General features: G+C 39.1%; 2 protein-coding genes across 2 annotated transcripts in view; both read right to left on the bottom strand.

Annotated features, from left to right (window-relative positions):
• Positions 1-20,544, bottom strand: part of LOC308347502 (olfactory receptor 6C4-like) — a gene marked incomplete at both ends in the record, with an annotated part of 188,342 nt that overhangs the window by 27,539 nt on the left and 140,259 nt on the right. The gene's annotated exons all lie outside the window — the stretch shown is intronic.
• LOC308347507 (olfactory receptor 6C2-like) lies at positions 4,980-5,854 on the bottom strand (the record flags this gene model as incomplete). The annotated part of the gene is given in 2 exon segments (XM_080810974.1): positions 4,980-5,032; positions 5,035-5,854. Coding segments are annotated over 2 exon segments (873 nt in total).

Raw genomic sequence — 20,544 nt, 5'->3', positions numbered from 1 at the left:
TAACCCACTAATGGCTTGCACTCCACAGTTGGAATCATGAATCAAGGAAAGTTACAGAATGCTCTGGATGCCCTTGCCTTCCCTGTTACCAACCTGGAATCTTCAGAGTGGTTGAATGTTCACATCTGCATCAGCTTCAGGCTTCACAGCCACAGAGAAGTAAAACCAATGAAGCTATAGACATGGAACATACTTCCTCACTTGATTATCTTAATGGTCACAGTGGGATTTCAGTACTAAATATTCTTATGGGTGAATAAAGATTGTAAGGCCACATAATTAAAAAATAATATAAAAATTTTTTGCATTTTTGGGGCCCCTGGGTGGCTCGGTGGGTTAAAGCCTCTGCCTTCAGCTCAGGTCATGATCCCGGGGTCCTGGGATGGAGCCCTGCATCCGGCTCTCTGCTCAGCAGGGAGCCTGCTTCTCCTCCTCTCCCTGCCTGTCTCTCTGCCTTCTTGTGATCTCTGCCTGTCAAATAAATGAATAAAGTCTTAAAAAACTTTTTTTTTTGCATTTTCTATTATTCACCACCGAGTCCTATCCTGCATTTCACAGAAATAACAAAATTTCCAGGGCTTTTCTTGTTAAGTAATAGTCTTCTGCTGTCCCTTATCGCTTTAGTGGGATTTGCTCATTTCTATTCTCCCACTAATTCAGACTGAAGCTGAATCAGAGTTTTTGGATATTCTGTCTTAAAGGGAACCAATAAAGAGGAGACCAGAAGAAAGATGTCACAGAGCTCCTATAACGCTTGGAATTTCCTGATTGATAGAAATGTCTTTTGCTGGGGCATCTGGGTGGCTCTTTTGGTTAAGCATCTATCTTTGGCTCAGGTTACAATCTTGGGGTCACAGGATCCAGCCCCGTGTTGGGCTCCCTGCTTAGTGGGGAGCCTGCTCCTCCCTCTCCCTCTGCTCATGCTCTCACTCTCAAATTATAAATAAATAAATAAATAAATAAATAAAATCAATCCTTAAAAAAAAAGGAATGTCTTTTACCTTGAGTTTATCCTAATGAGGTGACTGAGGGTGGGGACCCTAGAGAGTCTCAGAACGTGGCTGATTGTCAGAAAGACCACATGCCTAGAGGATTGAAACCTTTAGCCCCATTCCCTGTTCACTGGGGAGGACAGGATGGGTGGGGAGGATAGCGATTAATCACTATTAAAAAGCTGAACAAGGAGATTTGGGAAGACTCTGAGTTGGTGAACATGTTGAAGTGCTGGGAGGGTGGTGTGTCAGGAGAGGGCACAGAAACTCCATGTCTTCCCATTCCCCATACCTTGCCCCACGAACCTCTTCCATTTGGTTGTTCCTGAGTGGTATCCTTTATAAACAATTGGTAATAGTATTCACATCACTTGCATATTACTATGGCAGTATTTGGAAGAACAAACACTAAGATAATAATGTTTATTTCTGGATGTTGCAGTTTCTATGAATTTTTTCACTTTTCATACCTGTCTTTGAATTTTTCTATATTAAATATTTATTACATATGTAATTTTAGATAAGAGGGCTATCTTTTTACTCACTGCATTGTACACATATTGTGTAAACAAATAATTAAGAACAGATTTCTAATTTGTCAGTGGAATCTTACTATTTTATGCTTGGACTGTGTTGCTATTATTGCATCTTTTCTCTCTAAGGACATTATTCCCATTGTGCTTGGCTTAGGATTTTCTTAGGATTTTCTTTGGCAAAGTAAATTACACTTTAAGTTCATTAGAGGCACTTGAATCAGGGCCTCCAAGGACTTTTTAAAGTAGTTTTCAGCATGTATGTTGTGGATGGAGGAAATAAACAGGATTGTAAGGGTAAAAACTTGTTTGTCCACCGAAAATCAGAACATCCACTTCTGCAGAACCAGAGATGTTCCTTAACTCCTCTTTGCTCTCTAAAAAAATTATTATCTTTCTTTCAGTTTCCCAGCATAGAAATATTTCTGAATTTTAAATTAGAATGGTATTTTTTATAAATTCAGAAACTGTATGTGTACATATATGGTGAGTATATGTTCTTGGGTGCAAGGGGCTAGGAATACACTAAGTTGATCCTGTTAGTAAGTTTTTGTTCAAATGTGAGGCTCACTAAGGTCATTTGAAGTATAGCTTTGTGGTGAAACAATGAAGAATGTTAAAGGTAAGTACTGGGATGTTTTGCAGCCAACCTTCACCAGATCAAAAATGTGGGCAGGACCATTTTATGCATTATTAAGTTGGTACAATTATATGTATAGTGATTTGATTGATACACAGAAACTAATTTTATTTTTTAAAAAAGATTTATTTATTTACTTATGAAAGAGAGATCGAAAGAGAGAGAGAATGAGCGGGAAGGGCAGAGAAAGTCCCAAGCAGACTCCAGTCTAAGTGCAGAGCCCAGCATGGGGTTTGATCTCATGACCCAGAGCTCAGCACCTGAGTCAAAACCAGTAGTGGGAGGCTTAACCAACTGTGTCATCCAGGCACCCCTATTTTTTTTGATAGAAGAGTGTGCATGAGCTGGGGTGGGGGGGAGTCAGAAGGGAGAGGGAGAGAGAGTCTTAATCATGGAGCCCAAGGTGGGGCTTGATCTCATGATTTTGAGATCATGACCTGAGCAAAAATCAAGAGCCGGACACTTAACTGACTGACACCCAGGTGGCCCTGAAACAACTTTCTAATCACTCTCCAGACCTCTCCTCTCTGCCTATTTCTGTCTCATTTATCTATCCAGTGTCTATCTATGTATTTATATCCCATATGTCTCAATTACCACTGGAAAGCATTCCATTTTTTTATATCCCCCATTTTTCAGTACCGTATATTCTATTTGTCAACTATTTGTCTCATAAACTTAAGTTAATGTCCCCTTTTCTATCACGATGTCTGTAACCTGGCAAAGCACCATAGTAAATTTGTACAGGATGGGAGTTGATATTACTCATTTAAACGTCACAATAACCTTAGGCTGTACTATTACTGTTAACTCCACTTCATATTAGGAACTGGGAGTAGACAGATTAAACAACTTGCCTAAGGTCACTCATCTAGTAGATGACAGAGATATGACTTGATTCCATACTGTTCAAAGGTCCATACAACTAATGCCTCTGCATTATTGATACATGTATCACACTTAAGTTGTCATGAAGGAGGGAAAGCAAAATATTTTCTTGGTATCCTTCAGCTCTTTGTACTTTTTACCCATGGTTTTCAAATTATATTATTTTAGCATAATAGCCCTCTCTGCTCAAAGCCCTTTCTGCTGAGCACATTTAAGGAAAATAAAGGAATTACAGAGGCACTTGGAAAAAGTCTGGAGAAAGGGCCAATGAAGGACTATTTTCTGGAAGAAATCTAACTTGACCTTTAAATAATGCCTAGTTTACTAGGGGAGCAATCTGGAAAATCTTGGTAGGGCATAATCAACATCTTCCATATATTTTACATTTTATCAGTTACCACAACATGAAGCAAAGGGATTTTAGGATTTAGCTTCTGAATACTGTTCTTCTGAATACAAGTTTTGGATTAAAGAGACCCTACAACCCATCAAAGTATAGCTCAAAGTTGTTCAACTCTTGTCCTAATAGGGTAAATCTCAACCAAAGCATGGGTTTAAAAATTGAATTAAAATCGAATTAAATATGAACTTTTGGGACTTCACCAAGATCAAAAGCATCTGCACAGCAAAGAAAGCAGTCAACAAAACAAAGAGGCAACCCACGGAATGGGAGAAGATATTCGCAAATGACAGTACAGACAAAGGGCTGATATCGAAGATCTATAAAGAACTCCACAAACTCAACACACACAAAACAGAAAATCACGTCAAAAAATGGGCAGAAGACATGAACAGACACTTCTCCAAAGAAGACATACAAATGGCCAACAGACACATGAAAAAATGTTCATCATCACTAGCCATCAGGGAGATTCAAATCAAAACCACGTTGAGATACCACCTTACAGCAGTTAGAATGGCCAAAATTAACAAGACAGTAAACAACAAGTGTTGGAAAGGATGTGGAGAAAGGGGAACCCTCTTACACTGTTGGTGGGAATGCAAGTTGGTGCAGCCACTTTGGAAAACAGTGTGGAGATTTCTTAAGAAGTTAAAAATAGAGCTTCCCTATGACCCTGCAATTGCACTATTGGGTATTTACCCAAAGATACAGATGTAGTGAAAAGAAGGGCCATCTGTACCCCGATGTTCATAGCAGCAATGCCCACAGTCACCATACCGTGGAAAGAGCCAAGATGCCCTTCAACAGACAAATGGATAAAGAAGATGTGGTCCATATATACTATGGAGTATTATGCCTCCATCAGAAAGGATGAATACCCAACTTTTGTAGAAACATGGATGGGACTGGAAGAAATCATGCTGAGTGAAATAAGTCAAGCAGAGAGAGTCAATTATCATATGGTTTCACTTACTTGTGGAGCATAAGGAATAACACGGAGGACATTGGGTGAAGGAGAGGAGAAGGGAGTTGGGGGAAATCAGAGAGGGAGATGAACCATGAGAGACTGCAGACTCTGAGAAACAAACAGGGTTTGGAGGGGAGGGGTTGGAGGGTTGGGAGAGTCTGGTGGTGGGTATTAAGGAGGGCATGTATTGCATGGAGCACTGGCTGTGATGCATAAACAATGACTCTTGGAACACTGAAATAAGACTAAAAAAAAAAGTATCTATCTGCATAATGTTGGACCCATCATAATTTCTCCTTAGACTTTCTTCTAAATTTTCTTTATTGTTCCTCTATATTGAGAACTGAAATTCCTCAAAGTTGAGAACTGCACAACTCCCATAATTCAATTTCCACCTATAAGCTGAATTGATATACCGTTTGTAATATATGATTTCATATTGATATAGGGTAAGTTGTTTCTTGTTTTAATTTAAACTCCCAATATGAAAATCTAATATTTCTGTGAAAGAAATGCAAGTCTTTTAAGTATGTTATGGAAAGACTGCTTTACTTGTTTATTTCTCAGGGTATAAATGAAAGGGTTCAACAAAGGGGCAACAGATACAGCAAGTAGAGAAACTGCCTTATTAATGGCCACTTCATCCTTAGCTGAAGGTTTGACATAAATAAATATGCAGCTGCCATACGTGATGGAAACCACAATCATGTGGGAAGAACAGGTGGAAAAGGCTTTTTTCCTCTGCTGGACAGAGGGCAATCTTAGAATTGTCCTAACGATGTATATGTATGACAGAACTATACACACAAGGGTCATTATGAAGGTCAACACAGCACAGACTATAACCAGCTGCTCTATAGACCAAGTATCTGAACATGAATTCTTCAATAATGGAGAAGCATCACAATAAAAATGGTCAATAACAGAGTTACAGAATTCCAGATGGAGACTCAAACCAAGGGGTGGAAGGATAATCAATAAGCCAGATACCCAACAACAGAGGAGAAGATTCCTGCAAACTCTGCTGTCCATGATGGTCACGTAATACAGGGGTTTGCAAATAGCCACGTCGCGGTCGTAAGACATCACAGCCAAGAGAAAAAATTCTGTAGCTGCAAAGAGGACAATAAAAAAGATTTGGCTGAAGCAAGCCTTAATGGTGATGGTTCTGTCCCCACTTGATATGACGTACAGGTATGGGGGGACACAAGCAGTTGTGAGTGAGATTTCTAAGAAAGAGAAATTTTGAAGAAAAAAATACATAGCTGTTTTTAAATGAGAATCCACCAAGATGAGAGAAATTATGGTCAGATTCCCAATTATGCTTAACATATATGAGATAAACAGAAAGATAAAAATAAAAATCTCTAGCTGTGGGTCATCTGTCAAACCCAGTAAGATGAACGTTGTTACTGCTGAATGGTTTCTCATCATTGGCTTCACACCACTGCCCAATCTTCACATAAAAGTCACAGAAATTGGATCTGAGGAGCAATGTCAAAATATGTCAGGATCAGACAGTTTCTACTAGTGCCAAGCAAACCAAGTTACATGCATTTCCTTCTGTAACATGATAATCAGGTTTTGATGCGGTAATTTTCTCAACTCTACTGAAATATACTACTGGGAAGCTCAGCCTATGGAGTGTTTTCTTGAAAATTACTGCTATTGCCATTGTTTTTAAATATTCCAGGGTCTCCCAATTCACAGCACTTGTTTCCTTTTTTTTTTTTTTCTTTTCAGTGTTCCAGCCAGTGCTCCATGCAGTACGTGCCCTCCTTAATACCCACCACCAGACTCTCCCAACCCTCCAACCCCTCCCCTCCAAACCCTGTTTGTTTCTCAGAGTCTGCAGTCTCTCATGGTTCATCTCCCTCTCTGATTTCCCCCAACTCCCTTCTCCTCTCCTTCACCCAATGTCCTCCGTGTTATTCCTTATGCTCCACAAGTAAGTGAAACCATATGATAATTGACTCTCTCTGCTTGACTTATTTCACTCAGCATGATTTCTTCCAGTCCCATCCATGTTTCTACAAAAGTTGGGTATTCATCCTTTCTGATGGAGGCATAATACTCCATAGTATATATGGACCACATCTTCTTTATCCATTTGTCTGTTGAAGGGCATCTTGGCTCTTTCCACGGTATGGTGACTGTGGGCATTGCTGCTATGAACATCGGGGTACAGATGGCCCTTCTTTTCACTACATCTGTATCTTTGGGTAAATACCCAATAGTGCAATTGCAGGGTCATAGGGAAGCTCTATTTTTAACTTCTTAAGAAATCTCCACACTGTTTTCCAAAGTGGCTGCACCAACTTGCATTCCCACCAACAGTGTAAGAGGGTTCCCCTTTCTCCACATCCTTTCCAACACTTGTTGTTTACTGTCTTGTTAATTTTGGCCATTCTAACTGCTGTAAGGTGGTATCTCAACGTGGTTTTGATTTGAATCTCCCTGATGGCTAGTGATGATGAACATTTTTTCATGTGTCTGTTGGCCATTTGTATGTCTTCTTTGGAGAAGTGTCTGTTCATGTCTTCTGCCCATTTTTTGATGTGATTATCTGGCATATAGATCCTTCTTACTTTTCTGGAACTTCCGTGTCTTCTTAATCTATATTTCAGTCAACTCTTTTTAGTCTTGTCAGGTATACATTAGTCATTAGTCTTGTGTGTTGAATCTATTCCATCCATGTCACTGCTTTCCCCTCTTTGCAACACTACCTCTTTCAAAGTATTTTATCTTTTCCAGAGGATAAGAACACTGATTTTTAGGAAACATAAGCTCTGTCCCCTTCAACTCTGCTTTGTTAATGCTGCTGCACAATAAACATGTGAATTTGAACAATGTTCTAATAGTCATCCTTGCCTCTTCTTATCTGAACTTATTAAAACATGTACAAAAAATCATTACATAAACAAAAATGTAACCAAGTAATCTTTTTTAAAAAATGATTTTATTTTAATATTTTGACAGAGAGAGAGAGAGAGCACAAGTAAGAAGAACTGTGGGCAGAGGGAGAGGGAGAAGCAGGCTGTCCGCTGAGTGGGGAGCCCAATATGGGGCTTGATTCCAGGACCCTGGGACTGTGACCTGAGCCAAAGGCAGTAGCTTAACGACTGAGCCATCCAAGCGCCCTCCAAAGTCTTAATGATAATTAATAGGCTATTTCTTCTGAGTAATTATTCCAAACCCAAGTAAAAAAATTACTAACTTAAGAACATCAGGTTGTGGCTGAAACAATGAGGCCTGGAGGAGCTGAGATTATACAAAGGGCAGAATTGTGAGAGGATGAACTAATTGTAAAGATCTGCTTTAACTTTTTTTAAAAAAGATTTTATTTATTTAACAGAGAGAGAGCGAGCACAAGCAGGCAGAGCATCAGGCAGAGGGAGAGGGTGAAACAGGCTCCCCATAGGGCAGGGATTCATGACCGAGCCAAAGACAGACACTTAACTGACTGACCCACCCAGGAGCCTCTAACTCTTGAGGGCATTTTCACATTCATGACTCTGGTGGATTAAAGATACTTGCAAGTTCTTTGTTACTTTCCAGATCAGAAGGTACAGTTTCTTTCCTCTCTCCTTTAATCTTGACTATCTTTATGACTTGATTGTGACCATGAAATATGATAAAAGTGAAGTTGTAACACTTCAGAAATTAGGTCTTTGGAGACTTGTAGCTTCCATTTTCTTTTTTGGAACAGATGCTTTGAGGAACGCAGGTGTTAGGTGAGGAGTTTGAATACCCTGAGGTTGCTATACAGTGAGGAGAGAGATACTTGCAGAGAGGCTGCATAGAGAGAAATATTTGCTCAACCCCCCCCCCCATTCAACCATCTTAGTTTTGGTGACATCTGATGAAGAAGCCATCTTGGACATCAGCTTTGATGAGCCTTCACATGGTTCCAAATCTACTCACCACTGATTACAACTAAATGAAAGACCCATGTGGGAACCACCCAACTATCCCCTGTCTTCTCCTAGAACTGCAAGTGTCAAAGAGTTGTTTTATCCACTAAAACTTGAAGTGATATGTTATACAGCAATATGTATTCAAAAATAGGGTCCAGGGTAAATGCTTTGCAGGGGAAACAGCAGATCTCTTGGTGGTCTTGCAAGGCTAGGGAAACCATTTTGGACACTGGAGAGGCCTGAATGAAAAGACTTCAAGCTGTAGAATTTTCAGTTTTCTCACCCCATTCTGAATGTACAATATGTCCAAAAAATGTTAATTAAAAACATAAAAAGGTCCCAAGGCTTAGATGTGAAAATAATGGATCAAAAATATGAACCTGAAAGAAGAAGTCAAACTATCACTCTTTGCAGATAATATGATACTATATATGGAAAACCTAAAGACTCCACTCCAAATCTGCTAGAACTTGTATTGGAATTCAGTAAAGTGTCAGGATATAAAATCAATGCACAGAAATCAGTTGCATTTCTTTACACAAACAACAGGACAGAAGAAAGAGAAATTAAGGAGTCAATCCCATTTACAATTGCACCCAAAACCATAAGATACCTAGGAATAAACCTAACCAAAGAGGCAAAGAATCTATGCTCAGAAAACTATAAAGTACTCATGAAAGAAATGGAGGAAGACACAAAGAAATGGAAAAATGTTCCATGCTCCTGGATTGGAAGAACAAATACTGTGAAAATGCCTATGCTACCCAAAGCAATCTACACATTTAATGCAATCCCTATCAAAATCCCATCCATTTGTTTCAAAGAAATGGAACAAATAATCCTAAAATTTGTATGGAACCAGAAAAGACCTCGAATAGCCAAAGGAATATTGAAAAAGAAAGCCAACGTTGCTGGCATCACTATTCCAGACTTCCAGCTCTATTACAAAGATGTCATCATCAAGACAGTATGGTACTGGCACAAAAACAGACAGACAGATCAGTGGAACAGAATAGAGAGCCCAGAAATAGATGCTCAACTCTATGGTCAACTAATCTTCAACAAAGCAGGAAAGAATGTCTAATGGAAAAAAGGCAGGCTCTTCAACAAATGGTGTGGGGGAAATTGGACAGCCACATTTAGACAAATGAAACTGGACCATTTCCTTACACCACACATGAAAATAGACTCAAAATGGATGAAGGACCTCAATGTGAGAAAGAATCAATCAAAACCCTTGAGGAGAACAGAGGCAGCAACCTCTTCGACCTCAGCTGCAGCAACTTCTTCCTAAGAACGTCGCCAAAGGCAAGGGAAGCAAGGGCAAAAATGAACTATTGGGATTTCATCAAGATCAAAAGCTTTTGCACAGCAAAGGAAACAGTTAACAGAACCAAAAGACAACTGACAGAATGGGAGAAGATATTTGCAAATGACATATCAGATAAAGGGCTAGTATCCAAAATCTATAAAGAGCTTATCAAACTGAACCCCCAAAGAACAAATAATCCAGTCAAGAAATGGGCAGAGGACATGAACAGACATTTCTGCAAAGAAGACATCCAGATGGCCAACAGACACATGAAAAAATGTTCCACATCACTCGGCATCAGGGACATACAAATGAAAACCACAATGAGATACCACCTCACACCAGTCAGAATGGCTAAAATTAACAAGTCAGGAAATGACAGATGCTGGTGAGGATGCGGAGAAAGCGGAACCCTCCTACACTGTTGGTGGGAATGCAAGCTGGTGCAACCACTGTGGAAAACAGCATGGGCGTTCCTCAAAAAGTTGAAAATAGAGCTACCGTATGACCCAGCAATTGCACTACTGGGTATTTACCCTAAAGATACAGATGTAGTGATCCGAAGGGGCACATGCACCTGAATGTTTATAGCAACAGTGTCCTCAATAGCCAAACTATGGAAAGAGCCTAGATGTCCATCAACAGATGAATAGATAAAGAAGTGGTATAAATACTATGCAGCCATCAAAAAATGAAGTCTTGCCATTTGTGATGATGTGGATGGAACTAGAGGGTATTATGCTTAGCGAAATAAGTCAATTGGAGAAAGACAACTATCATATGATCTCCTTGATATGAGGAAGTGGAGACACAACATGGGGGGTTAGGGGGGTAGGAGAAGAATAAACGAAACAAGATGGGATTGGGAGGGAGACAAACCATAAGAGACTCTAAATCTCACAAAACAAACTGAGGGTGGCTGGGGGAGGGGGTAGGGAGAGGGTGGTAGGGTTATGTACATTGGGGTGGGTATGTGCTATGGTGAGTGCTGTGAAGTGTGTAAACCTGGCGATTCACAGACCTGTACCCCTGGGGCTAATAATACATTATATGTTCATAAAAAAATAAAAAAATTATTAAAAAAGACATTTATTTCCTTATTGATCTTTTGTTGGGATTATCTGTCCATTTCAGTGAGGGGAGTGTTAAAATCCCCCACTATTATTGCATTATTGTGAATGTGTTTCTTTGATTTTATTATTAATTGGTTTATATAGTTGTCTGCTTCAATGTTAGGGGCATAGATATTTAAAACTGTTAGATCTCCTTGTTGGACAAACCCTTTGAGTATGATATAGTGTCCTTCTTCATCTCTTATTATATAGTCTTTGGCTTAAAATCTAATTGATCTGATATAAGCATTGCCACCCCAGCTTTCTTTTGCTGTCTATTAGATGGTAAGTTTTTTTTTCCACCCCCTCACTTTAAATCTGGAGGTGTCTTTGGGTCTAAAATGAGTTTCTTTAGACAGCATACTGATGGATTTTTTTTTATCCATTATGATACTTTGTGTTTTGATTGGGGCATTTAGCCCATTTACATTCAGGGTTACTATTGAGAGATATGAATTTAGTGCCATTGTACTGTCTGTAAGGTGACTGTCACTGTGTATTGTCTCTGTTCCTTTCTGATCTACTACTTTTAGGCTCTCTCTTTGCTTAGAGGACCCCTTTCAATATTTCCTGTGGGGCTGGCTTGGTGTTTACAAATTCTTTCAGTTTTTGTTTGTCCTGGAATCTTTTTATCTCTCTTTCTATTTTCAATGATAGCCTAGCTGGATATAGTATTCTTGGCTGCATGTTTTTCTCGTTTAGTGCTCTGAATATGTCATGCCAGTTCTTTCTGGCCTGCCAGATCTCTGTGGATAAGTCTGCTGCCAATCTAATATTTTTACCATTGTATGTTACAGACTTCTTGTCCCGAGCTGCTTTCAGGATTTTCTCTTTGTCGCTAAGAGTTGTAAATTTTACTATTAGGTGATGGGGTGTGGACCTATTCTTACTGATTTTAAGAGGGGGTTCTCTGCACCTCCTGGATTTTGATGCTTGTTCCCTTTGCCATATTAGGGAAATTCTCTACAATAATTCTCTCCAATATATCTACTGTTCCTCTCTCTCTTTCTTCTTCTTCTGGAACCCCAATTATTCTAATGTTGTTTCATCTTATGGTATCACTTATCTCTTGAATTCTCCCCTTGTGGTCCAGTATTTGTTTGTCTCTCTTTTGCTCAGCTTCTTTATTCTCTGCCATTTGGTCTTCTATATCACTAATTCTTTCTTCTGCCTCATTTATCCTAGCAGTAGAGCTTCCATTTTTTTTTATTGTACCTCATTAATAGCTTTTTTGATTTCAACTTGGTTAGATTTTAGGTCTTTTATTTCTCCCAAAAGGGCTTTTATTCTTCCAGACAGGGTTTCTCTATTATCTTCCATGCCTTTTACGAGTCCGGATAGAACCTTGAGTATCATCATTCTGAACTCTAGATCTGACATATTACCAATGTCCATATTGATTATGTCCCTAGCCTTTGGGACTGCCTCTTGTTCTTTTTTTTATGGTGAGTTTTTCGGCTTTGTCATTTTGTCCAGATAAGAATATATGAAGGAGCAAATAAAATACTAAAACGGTGGCAAAGGCACCAGGAAAATGTGCTTTAACCAAATCAGAAGAGACCCCAAATCATGGGGGGAGGGGTGGGGAGAAAGGGGATAAAAAGAAGTTCAGAAAAAAAATTAAAAAAAGAAAACAAATAAAAAAAGAAAAAAGAATAAAAAGTATATATATTAGACTGGTGACTAGAACAGGGTCACCCACTTAATTTTGGGAGTATTTTGGTCTCTTAGAAGAAACTACTTCCCCAAAGTTTAAAGAATGAAAAACATATATAAGGGTAAACACAATGAAGGGATGGAATATTCATATAAAGATGAAAATTTTTTTTTTTAAATTTCTAAAAAAGGAGTTGATAAAGTATGTTTGTTGGGAGAATAAAGAAAAAGTGGAGAGAATTTGCTTGGGCTGGAGACTAGAATAAGCCTGGAGCTAGATTTAGAGTATATTTTGGTCTTTTAGAAGAAGTTGTACCCCAAATTTTTTAGAAGAAAAAACCCTATGTGTATACAAAAAATAAAGTTAGATACAATGAAGGATAAAATATGACTATAATAATGAAGGTTCAAAAAAGATTATTATTTTTTTAATGAAAGGTATTGTTAAGATAAACTCATTAAAAGACATTAAAAGAGGAAAGGATAAAAGTTAAAAAAATTTAGTAGAAGAAAAAAAATAAAAAAAGTTAAGTAACTGCAAGACTAAAGAATCATGGGGAGAAAGCCATGAATTCCATGCTTTGCTTTCTCCTCATCTGGAATTCCGCTGTTCTCCTTGGTAAGTGAGCTTGATCTTGGCTGGATTTCTTGTTGATCTTCTGGGGGAGGGGCCTGTTGTAGTGATTCTTGAGTGTCTTTGCCCCAGGCGGAATTGCACCGCTCTTACCAGGGGCCAGGCTAAGTAATCCGCTCGGGTTCGCTTTTGTTTCCTGAATGCTTTCTGTAGAGTTCCAGAGGATGGGAATGAAAATGGCAGTCTCCCCATCTCTGGCCTGGAGGAGCTGAGAGCTTGGGGCCCCAATCTTCAGTGCACCATCAGAGAAAAGTGCTCAATCACTCCCATCTCCCTGGCCTCTGGCTGTGCTCTGAGCTCACCCAGCCTGTGACTAAGCACCTCTGTCTCTGGCACACAGCTCCACCTGGAGTCTCTGAACCCCACAGATCCCTGAGCTCTTCCAGGGGGCGTCTCTGCGGATCTTGTGGGGATCCCACTCACAGAGCACTGGTCCGTGTCATGGATTATGGTTCAAGGTAACTCCCAAGCTGAGAGCTCACTCCTCGGCTCTGTCTCTGTAGCCAGCTTCCCTGCTCTAATAACTGTGAGCTCTGTGACACTCAGACACCACCTTCTGTGACCCCGTGGCACATGGGGCCACAGTGACCCCGCATGGGCTTCATTCCGGTTTAGCTTCTGGAGCAATGTTCCTCAGTGGAGCCGACTTTTTAAAGTCCTGATTTTGTGATCCGTTGTTCTGCCGCTTGCCGGGAGCTGACCCCTCCCCTCTGGTCTATCTTCTTGTTGCTTTGGATTCACTTCTCCGCTGGTCCTACCTTTCAGAAAGTGGTCGATTTTCTGTTTCTAGATTTGTTGCTCTTCTTCTCTTCAATCTCCTTTTGGATTTGTAGGTGTTCGCAATGGTTTGATAAGCTATCTAGCTGATCTCCTGCTACCTGATGTCATCTCAGCCTGCTACTTCTCTGCCATTTTGACTCATCTCCCACAGAAATAAAGGTGTTAAATGACACACTGGGCCAAATGGACATCACAGATATATTCAGAACATTCCATCCCCAAACAACAGAATGTGCATTCTTCTCTAGTGCACGTGGAATATTCAACAGAATAGATCACATCCTGGATCATAAATCAGGTCTCAACCAGTATCAAAAGTTTGGGATCATTCCCTGCATATTTTTAACTGCAACTGCTCTGAAGCTAGAACTCAATCACAAGAGGAAATTTGGGAAGAACCGAAATACATGTAAACTAAAGAGCATCCTTCTAAAGAATGAATGGGTCAACCAGGAAATTAAAGAAAAATTGAAAAAATTTATGGAAACAAATGATAATGAAAACACAATTGTTCAAAATCTGTGGGACACGGCAAAGGCAGTCCTGAGAGGAAAATATACAGCGATACAAACCTTTCTCAAGAAACAAGAAAGGTCTCAAATACACAACCTAACCCTACACCTAAAGGAGCTGGAGAAAGAACAGCAAAGAAAGCCTAAACCCAGCAGGAGAAGAGAAATCATAAAGATCAGAGCAGAAATCAAAGAAATAGAAACCAAGAAAACCCACAAAAAAACCCCAAAAAACCAAAAAAACCCCCAGTAGAACAAATCAACTGAACTAGGAGCTGGTTCTTGGAAAGAATTAATAAGATTGATAACCCCCTGGCCAGACTTATCAAAAAGAAAAGAGAAAGGACCCAAATAAATAAAATCATGAATGAAAGAGGAGAGATCACAACCAACACCACAGAAATATAAACAATTATAAGAACATATTATGCACAACTCTATGCCAACAAATTTGACAATCTGTAAGAAATGGATGTATTCCTAGCGACATATAAACTACCTGAGCTGAACCAGGAAGAAATAGAAAACCCAAACAGACCCATAACCAGTAAGGAGATTGAAGCAGTCACCAAAAATCTCACAAGAGCAAGAGCCCAGAGCCAGACAGCTTCCCAGGGGAATTCTACCAAGCATTTAAAGAATTAATTCCTATTCTCCTGAACCTGTTCCAAAAAAAAAAAAAAAAAAAAAAGGAAAACTTCCAAACTCATTTTATGAGGCCAGCATTACTTTGATCCCAAAACCAGACAAAGACCCCATCCAGAAAGAGAATTACAGACAAATATCTTTGATGAACACAGATGCAAAAATTCTCACTAAAATACTAGCCAATGGGATCCAACAGAACATCAAAAGGATTATTCACCACGATCAAATGGGATTTATTCCAGCGCTTCAAAGTTGGTTTAACATCCGCAAATCAATCAGCGTGCTACAATACATTAATAAAAGAAAGAACAAGAACTGTATGATACTCTCAATAGATGCTTAGAAGCATTTGACAAAGTACAACATCCTTTCTTGATTAAAACTCTTCAAAGTGTAGGGATAGAGGGCACATACCTCAATATCATCAAAGCCATCTATGAAAAACCCACCACAAATATCATTCTCAATGGAGAAAAACCGAGAGCTTTTCCACTAAGGTCAGGAACATGGCAGGGATGTCCATTATCACCACTGCTATTCAACATAGTACAGAAGTCCTGGCCTCAGAAGTCAGACAACAAAAAGAAATTAAAAAGCATCCAAATTGGCAAAGAAGAAGTGAAACTCTCACTCTTTGCAGATGATATGATACTATTTGTGGAAAACCCAAAAGACTCCACTCTGAATCTGCTAGAATGTGTACAGGAGTTCCATAAAGTGTCAGGATATAAAATCAATGCACAGAAATCAGTTGCATTTCTTTACACCAACAACAAGACAGAAGAAAGAGAAATTGAGGAGTCAATCCCATTTACAGTTGCACCCAAAACCATAAGATACCTAGGAATAAACCTAACCAAAGAGGCAAAGAATCTATACTCAAAAAACTACAAAGTACTCATGAAAGAAATGGAGGAAGACACAAAGAAATGGAAAAATGTTCCATGCTCCTGGATTGGAAGAACAAATACTGTGAAAATGTCTATGCTACCTAAAGCAATCTACACATTTAATGCAATCCCTATCAAAATCCCATCCATTTGTTTCAAAGAAATGGAACAAATAATCCTAAAATTTATATGGAACCAAAAAGACTTCGAATAGCCAAAGGAATATTGAAAAAGAAAGCCAACGTTGCTGGCATCACAATTCCAGACTTCCAGCTCTATTACAAAGATGTCATCATCAAGACAGTATGGTACTGGCACAAAAACAGACAGACAGATCAGTGGAACAGAATAGAGAGCCCAGAAATAGATGCTCAACTCTATGGTCAACTAATCTTTGACAAAGCAGGAAGGAATGTCCAGTGGATAAAAGACAGTCTCTTTCACAAATGGTGTTGGGAAAATTGGACAGCCACATTTAGACAAATGAAACTGGACCATTTCCTTACACCACACATGAAAATAGACTCAAAATGGATGAAGGACCTCAATGTGAGAAAGAATCAATCAAAACCCTTGAGGAGAACAGAGGCAGCAACCTCTTCGACCTCAGCTGCAGCAACTTCTTCCTAAGAACGTCGCCAAAGGCAAGGGAAGCAAGGGCAAAAATGAACTATTGGGACTTCATCAAGATCAAAAGCTTTTGCACAGCAAAGGAAACAGTTAACAAAACCAAAGGACAACTGACGGAATGGGAGAAGATATTTGCAAATGACATATCAGATAAAGGGCTAGTATCCAAAATCTATAAAGAGCTTATCAAACTGAACCCCCAAAGAACAAATAATCTGATCAAGGAATGGGCAGAGGACATGAACTGATATTTCTGCAAAGAAGACATCCAGATGGCCAACAGACACATGGAAAAGTGCTCCTCATCACTCGGCATCAGGAACATACAAATGAAAACCACAATGAGATACCACCTCACACTAGTCAGCATGGCTAAAATTAACAAGTCAGGAAATGAGAGATGTTGGTGAGGATGAGGAGAAAGGGGAACCCTCCTACGCTGTTGGTGGGAATGTAAGCTGGTGTAACCACTCTGGAAAAAAGCATGGATTTTCCACAAAATGTTGAAAATAGAGCTACCCTACGACCCAGCAATTGCACTACTCTGTATTTACCCTAAAGACACAAATCTAGTGATCCTAAGGGGCACGTGCACCCGAATGTTTATAGCAGCAATATCCACAATAGCTAAACAATGTCTGTCAACAGATGGACATCAACAGATGAGTGGATAAAGAAGATGTGGTGTATATGTATACAATGGAATACTATGTAACCATCAAAAGAAATGAAATTTTGCCATTTGTGATGACGTGGATGGAACTAGAGGGAATTATGCTTAGTGAAATAAGTCAATCAGAGAAAGATTATTATCCTATGATCTCCCTGATATGAGGAAGTTGAGAGGCAATGTGAGGGGTTTGAAGGGTAGGAAAAGAATAAATGAAACAAGATGGGATTGGGAGGGAGACAAACCATAAGAGACTCTTAATGTCATAAAACAAACTGAGGGTTGCTGGGGGGAGGGGTAGGGAGAGAGTGGTTGGGTTATGGACATTGGGGAGGGTGTGTGCTATGGTGAGTGCTATGAAGTGTGTAAACCTGGTGATTCACAGACCTCTATCCCTGGGACATTTTATGTTAGTAAAAGAAAATTTAAAAAAAATAGAAAAAAATAATATGAGCCTAGAGTGTAGGTCTACTGGCTTTGCTGTCCTCCTTCTCTTCCTTCTCTTCCTGTGCATTTCCAAAGGAGGAAAGTGTCTCTTTAAAGTTGGTCCCCTTTCTGAAGGTTATCAACACTGATCCAGTTCCATTGTCTGTAGCCCCTCTCCCTGAATGCACTCGATGCGTGGCTTTCATGGCACCTGTGAGACTCGCCTCTTTCCCTGCTCCCAGCTCAGCAATCTGGTAACTTTGTAGCCCTACCTCTGTTCTTTCCCCAGACTGATGTCTGAGGGCTTGTGTCAGATCCCTGAGACCTGGGGCCTACAATACTCTTTTTTTTTTCTTTTAAAGATTTATTTATTTATTTAGTTGACACAGAGAGAGCACAGTAGACAGAGGCAGGCAGAGAGAGAGAGAGGGAAGCAGGCTCCCCACTGAGCAGAGAGCCCGATGCGGGACTCGATTCCAGGACCCCGAGATCATGACCCAAGCTGAAGGCAGCGGCTCAACCCACTGAGCCACCCAGGCGCCCCTACAATACTCTTAACACTGATTTAGAAATGAAAAATTATCTTGTAATCATTAAAGAAATGAATAAATTGGTCAGAAATCTCACAAAACACTTCCAACCTATATGGTTGAAATAACAATTCTACCAATTATTTTAAAAGAAATTACTAAACAAACTCTTCCAAAGAATAGGAGATGTATCCTCAGTACACTGTAGCATTAATACCCAAACCAGACAAGGACTATCAAGAATAGGAAATTACAGAGGATTCTCACTCAAAAACACAGGTGCAGCAGTCTCAATGAAAATATCAATAACCAAATCAGTGATATATTAAAAGTATAATATAGTTCAACCAACGTGTTCTCATCTCAGAAATGTGAATTGGTTTAATATTAGAAAAATCCATTTATTTTTCAGAACTGTAACTGAATTAAAAGAGAAACATGTAATAATCTCCATAGGTATTGAATGGGCATTGGTGAAAATCAATATCCATTCATTAATTATTAAATATTAGGAAATTAGGAACAGAAAGTTACTTTCTTAGCATGAGTAAGGAAAGTCTACAGCAAAGACCATAGTGAAATAAATAATACTGGCCTATGTATCTCTTTTTTTTTGAAATAGAAAGATTTTTACTGGGCACCTGGGTGGCTTAGTCGGTTAAGCATCTGTCTTTGGCTCAGGTCATGATCCCAGGGTCCTAGGATCGAGTCCCTCATTGGGCTCCCTGTTCAGTTGGGAGCCTGCTTCTACCTCTACCCCTCCCCCTTTTGTGCTCACTCTCTTTCTCTTGCAAAAAGATTTTAAGGTAAAAATGTAAGTTAAAATGCTGTGTGATATTATTCTTAAAAAATATATATGTATGCAAACATGGATAACATTTTGAAGGACAACCACCTAAATAATAATATTCATTTTTGGGTTTTAGAGGTTCTATGATTTTTTAATGTTTCATATCTACTTTTGAATTTTTCTTTATTAAATATGCATATATGTGTAGTTTTATATGGGAAGACTATTGCCTAACTCATTGCACTGCTTAAACCATGTGTGAATAAATGATGAAGAATAGTTCTGATTTGTAATTAGAATCTTATTTTTCTATGCCTGGATTGAGTTGATTTCTCTTATTACATCTCTTTCTCTCCAAGGGTACTAACCCCATTGGTGTTTGGGTTGGGATTTTTTTTGCCAAAATAAATTATATTTCAGATTCATCAGAGGCTTTTGATTCAGGGGCCTTAGGGACGTTTTTATTGAGTTTTTTTTTCTATTCACCATATTTGAAGAAGGTAATAAGGAGGGTCTGTAATTTAAAAATCTGTTTGGCCTCATAGAAAAAGAGAACACCCATTTTTGAAGACCTAGAGAGGCTTCTTAACTTCCCTTTACTTCTTGAACTTAGTTTATCTTCCCTTTCTTTAGAGTGCACAGACATAGTTCCTCATTTGAAAATAGGATGGTATATCTTGTAACCCAGCAACCATATGTATATTCACAGTGAGTATGGGTTCCTAAGGGCCGAAAAATGTGTTTAGATGCTCCTACTGGTATCTTGTTGTTCAGTTGGAGGTTCACTTATGTCACTTGAGGTACAGCTTCCAAGTGAAACAATGAAGAATGTCAAAGGTAAGTACTGAATCTTTTACTTGTCAGGTACCTTATTATTTGTAACTGATGGAGAGGATATTTTTGCTTTTCTCTATATAATATGTTTCACTGCATATTTTAATCTGGGAGAGAAAATAAAATGCTTCTTTCTTTCTTTTTTTTTTTACATTAAAAAAAGATTTTATTTATTCATTTGAGAAAGAAAGAGAACACAAGTGGGTGATGAGGCAGAGGGAGAAACAGGCTCCCTGCTGAGCTGGGAGCCAGATCCCAGGACCTAGAGATCATGCCCTGAGGTGTTCATGAGCCAAAGGCAGATGTCTAACCATCCGAGCCATCCAGGAGCCCCCCTTTTCTAAACATTTCTAAAAGCAGTTTCCACGCCCAACATGGAGCTTGAACTCACAACCCTGAGATCAAGAGTGGCATGCTCTACCGACTGAGCCAGTCAACTTTGCCTCAAATACTTCTTTCAAACTTTATTTTTGATATTAAGATAACTTTTGAGATTTTTTTATAGAGCAAATGAACCTTCATCAGATTGACAACATGGGTGGACTCACTTAATCTATAATTAAATTGATAGCTTCCCAGGTATAGTGGTTTGATTGGCACACAGAAACAAGTCTCCAGGTGTCTACAAAACTCTCACTTTGTCTCTATTTCTTCTATCAAGTGTCTGTCTACATATCTATTCCATTTAGCTCAATTATCAATGGGAAAGATTCAATTAGAAAAATCTCCTTCTATTTTAGCACCAGTGTCACTAATCATTGATCTGTCTTATAAACCCAG

Source organism: Martes martes, assembly GCF_963455335.1.
Source record: "Martes martes genome assembly, chromosome: 8".
Taxonomy (NCBI): domain Eukaryota; kingdom Metazoa; phylum Chordata; class Mammalia; order Carnivora; family Mustelidae; genus Martes; species Martes martes.
Note: the sequence above shows the minus strand (reverse complement) of the source record. Positions and strands in the feature narration are given on the sequence as shown.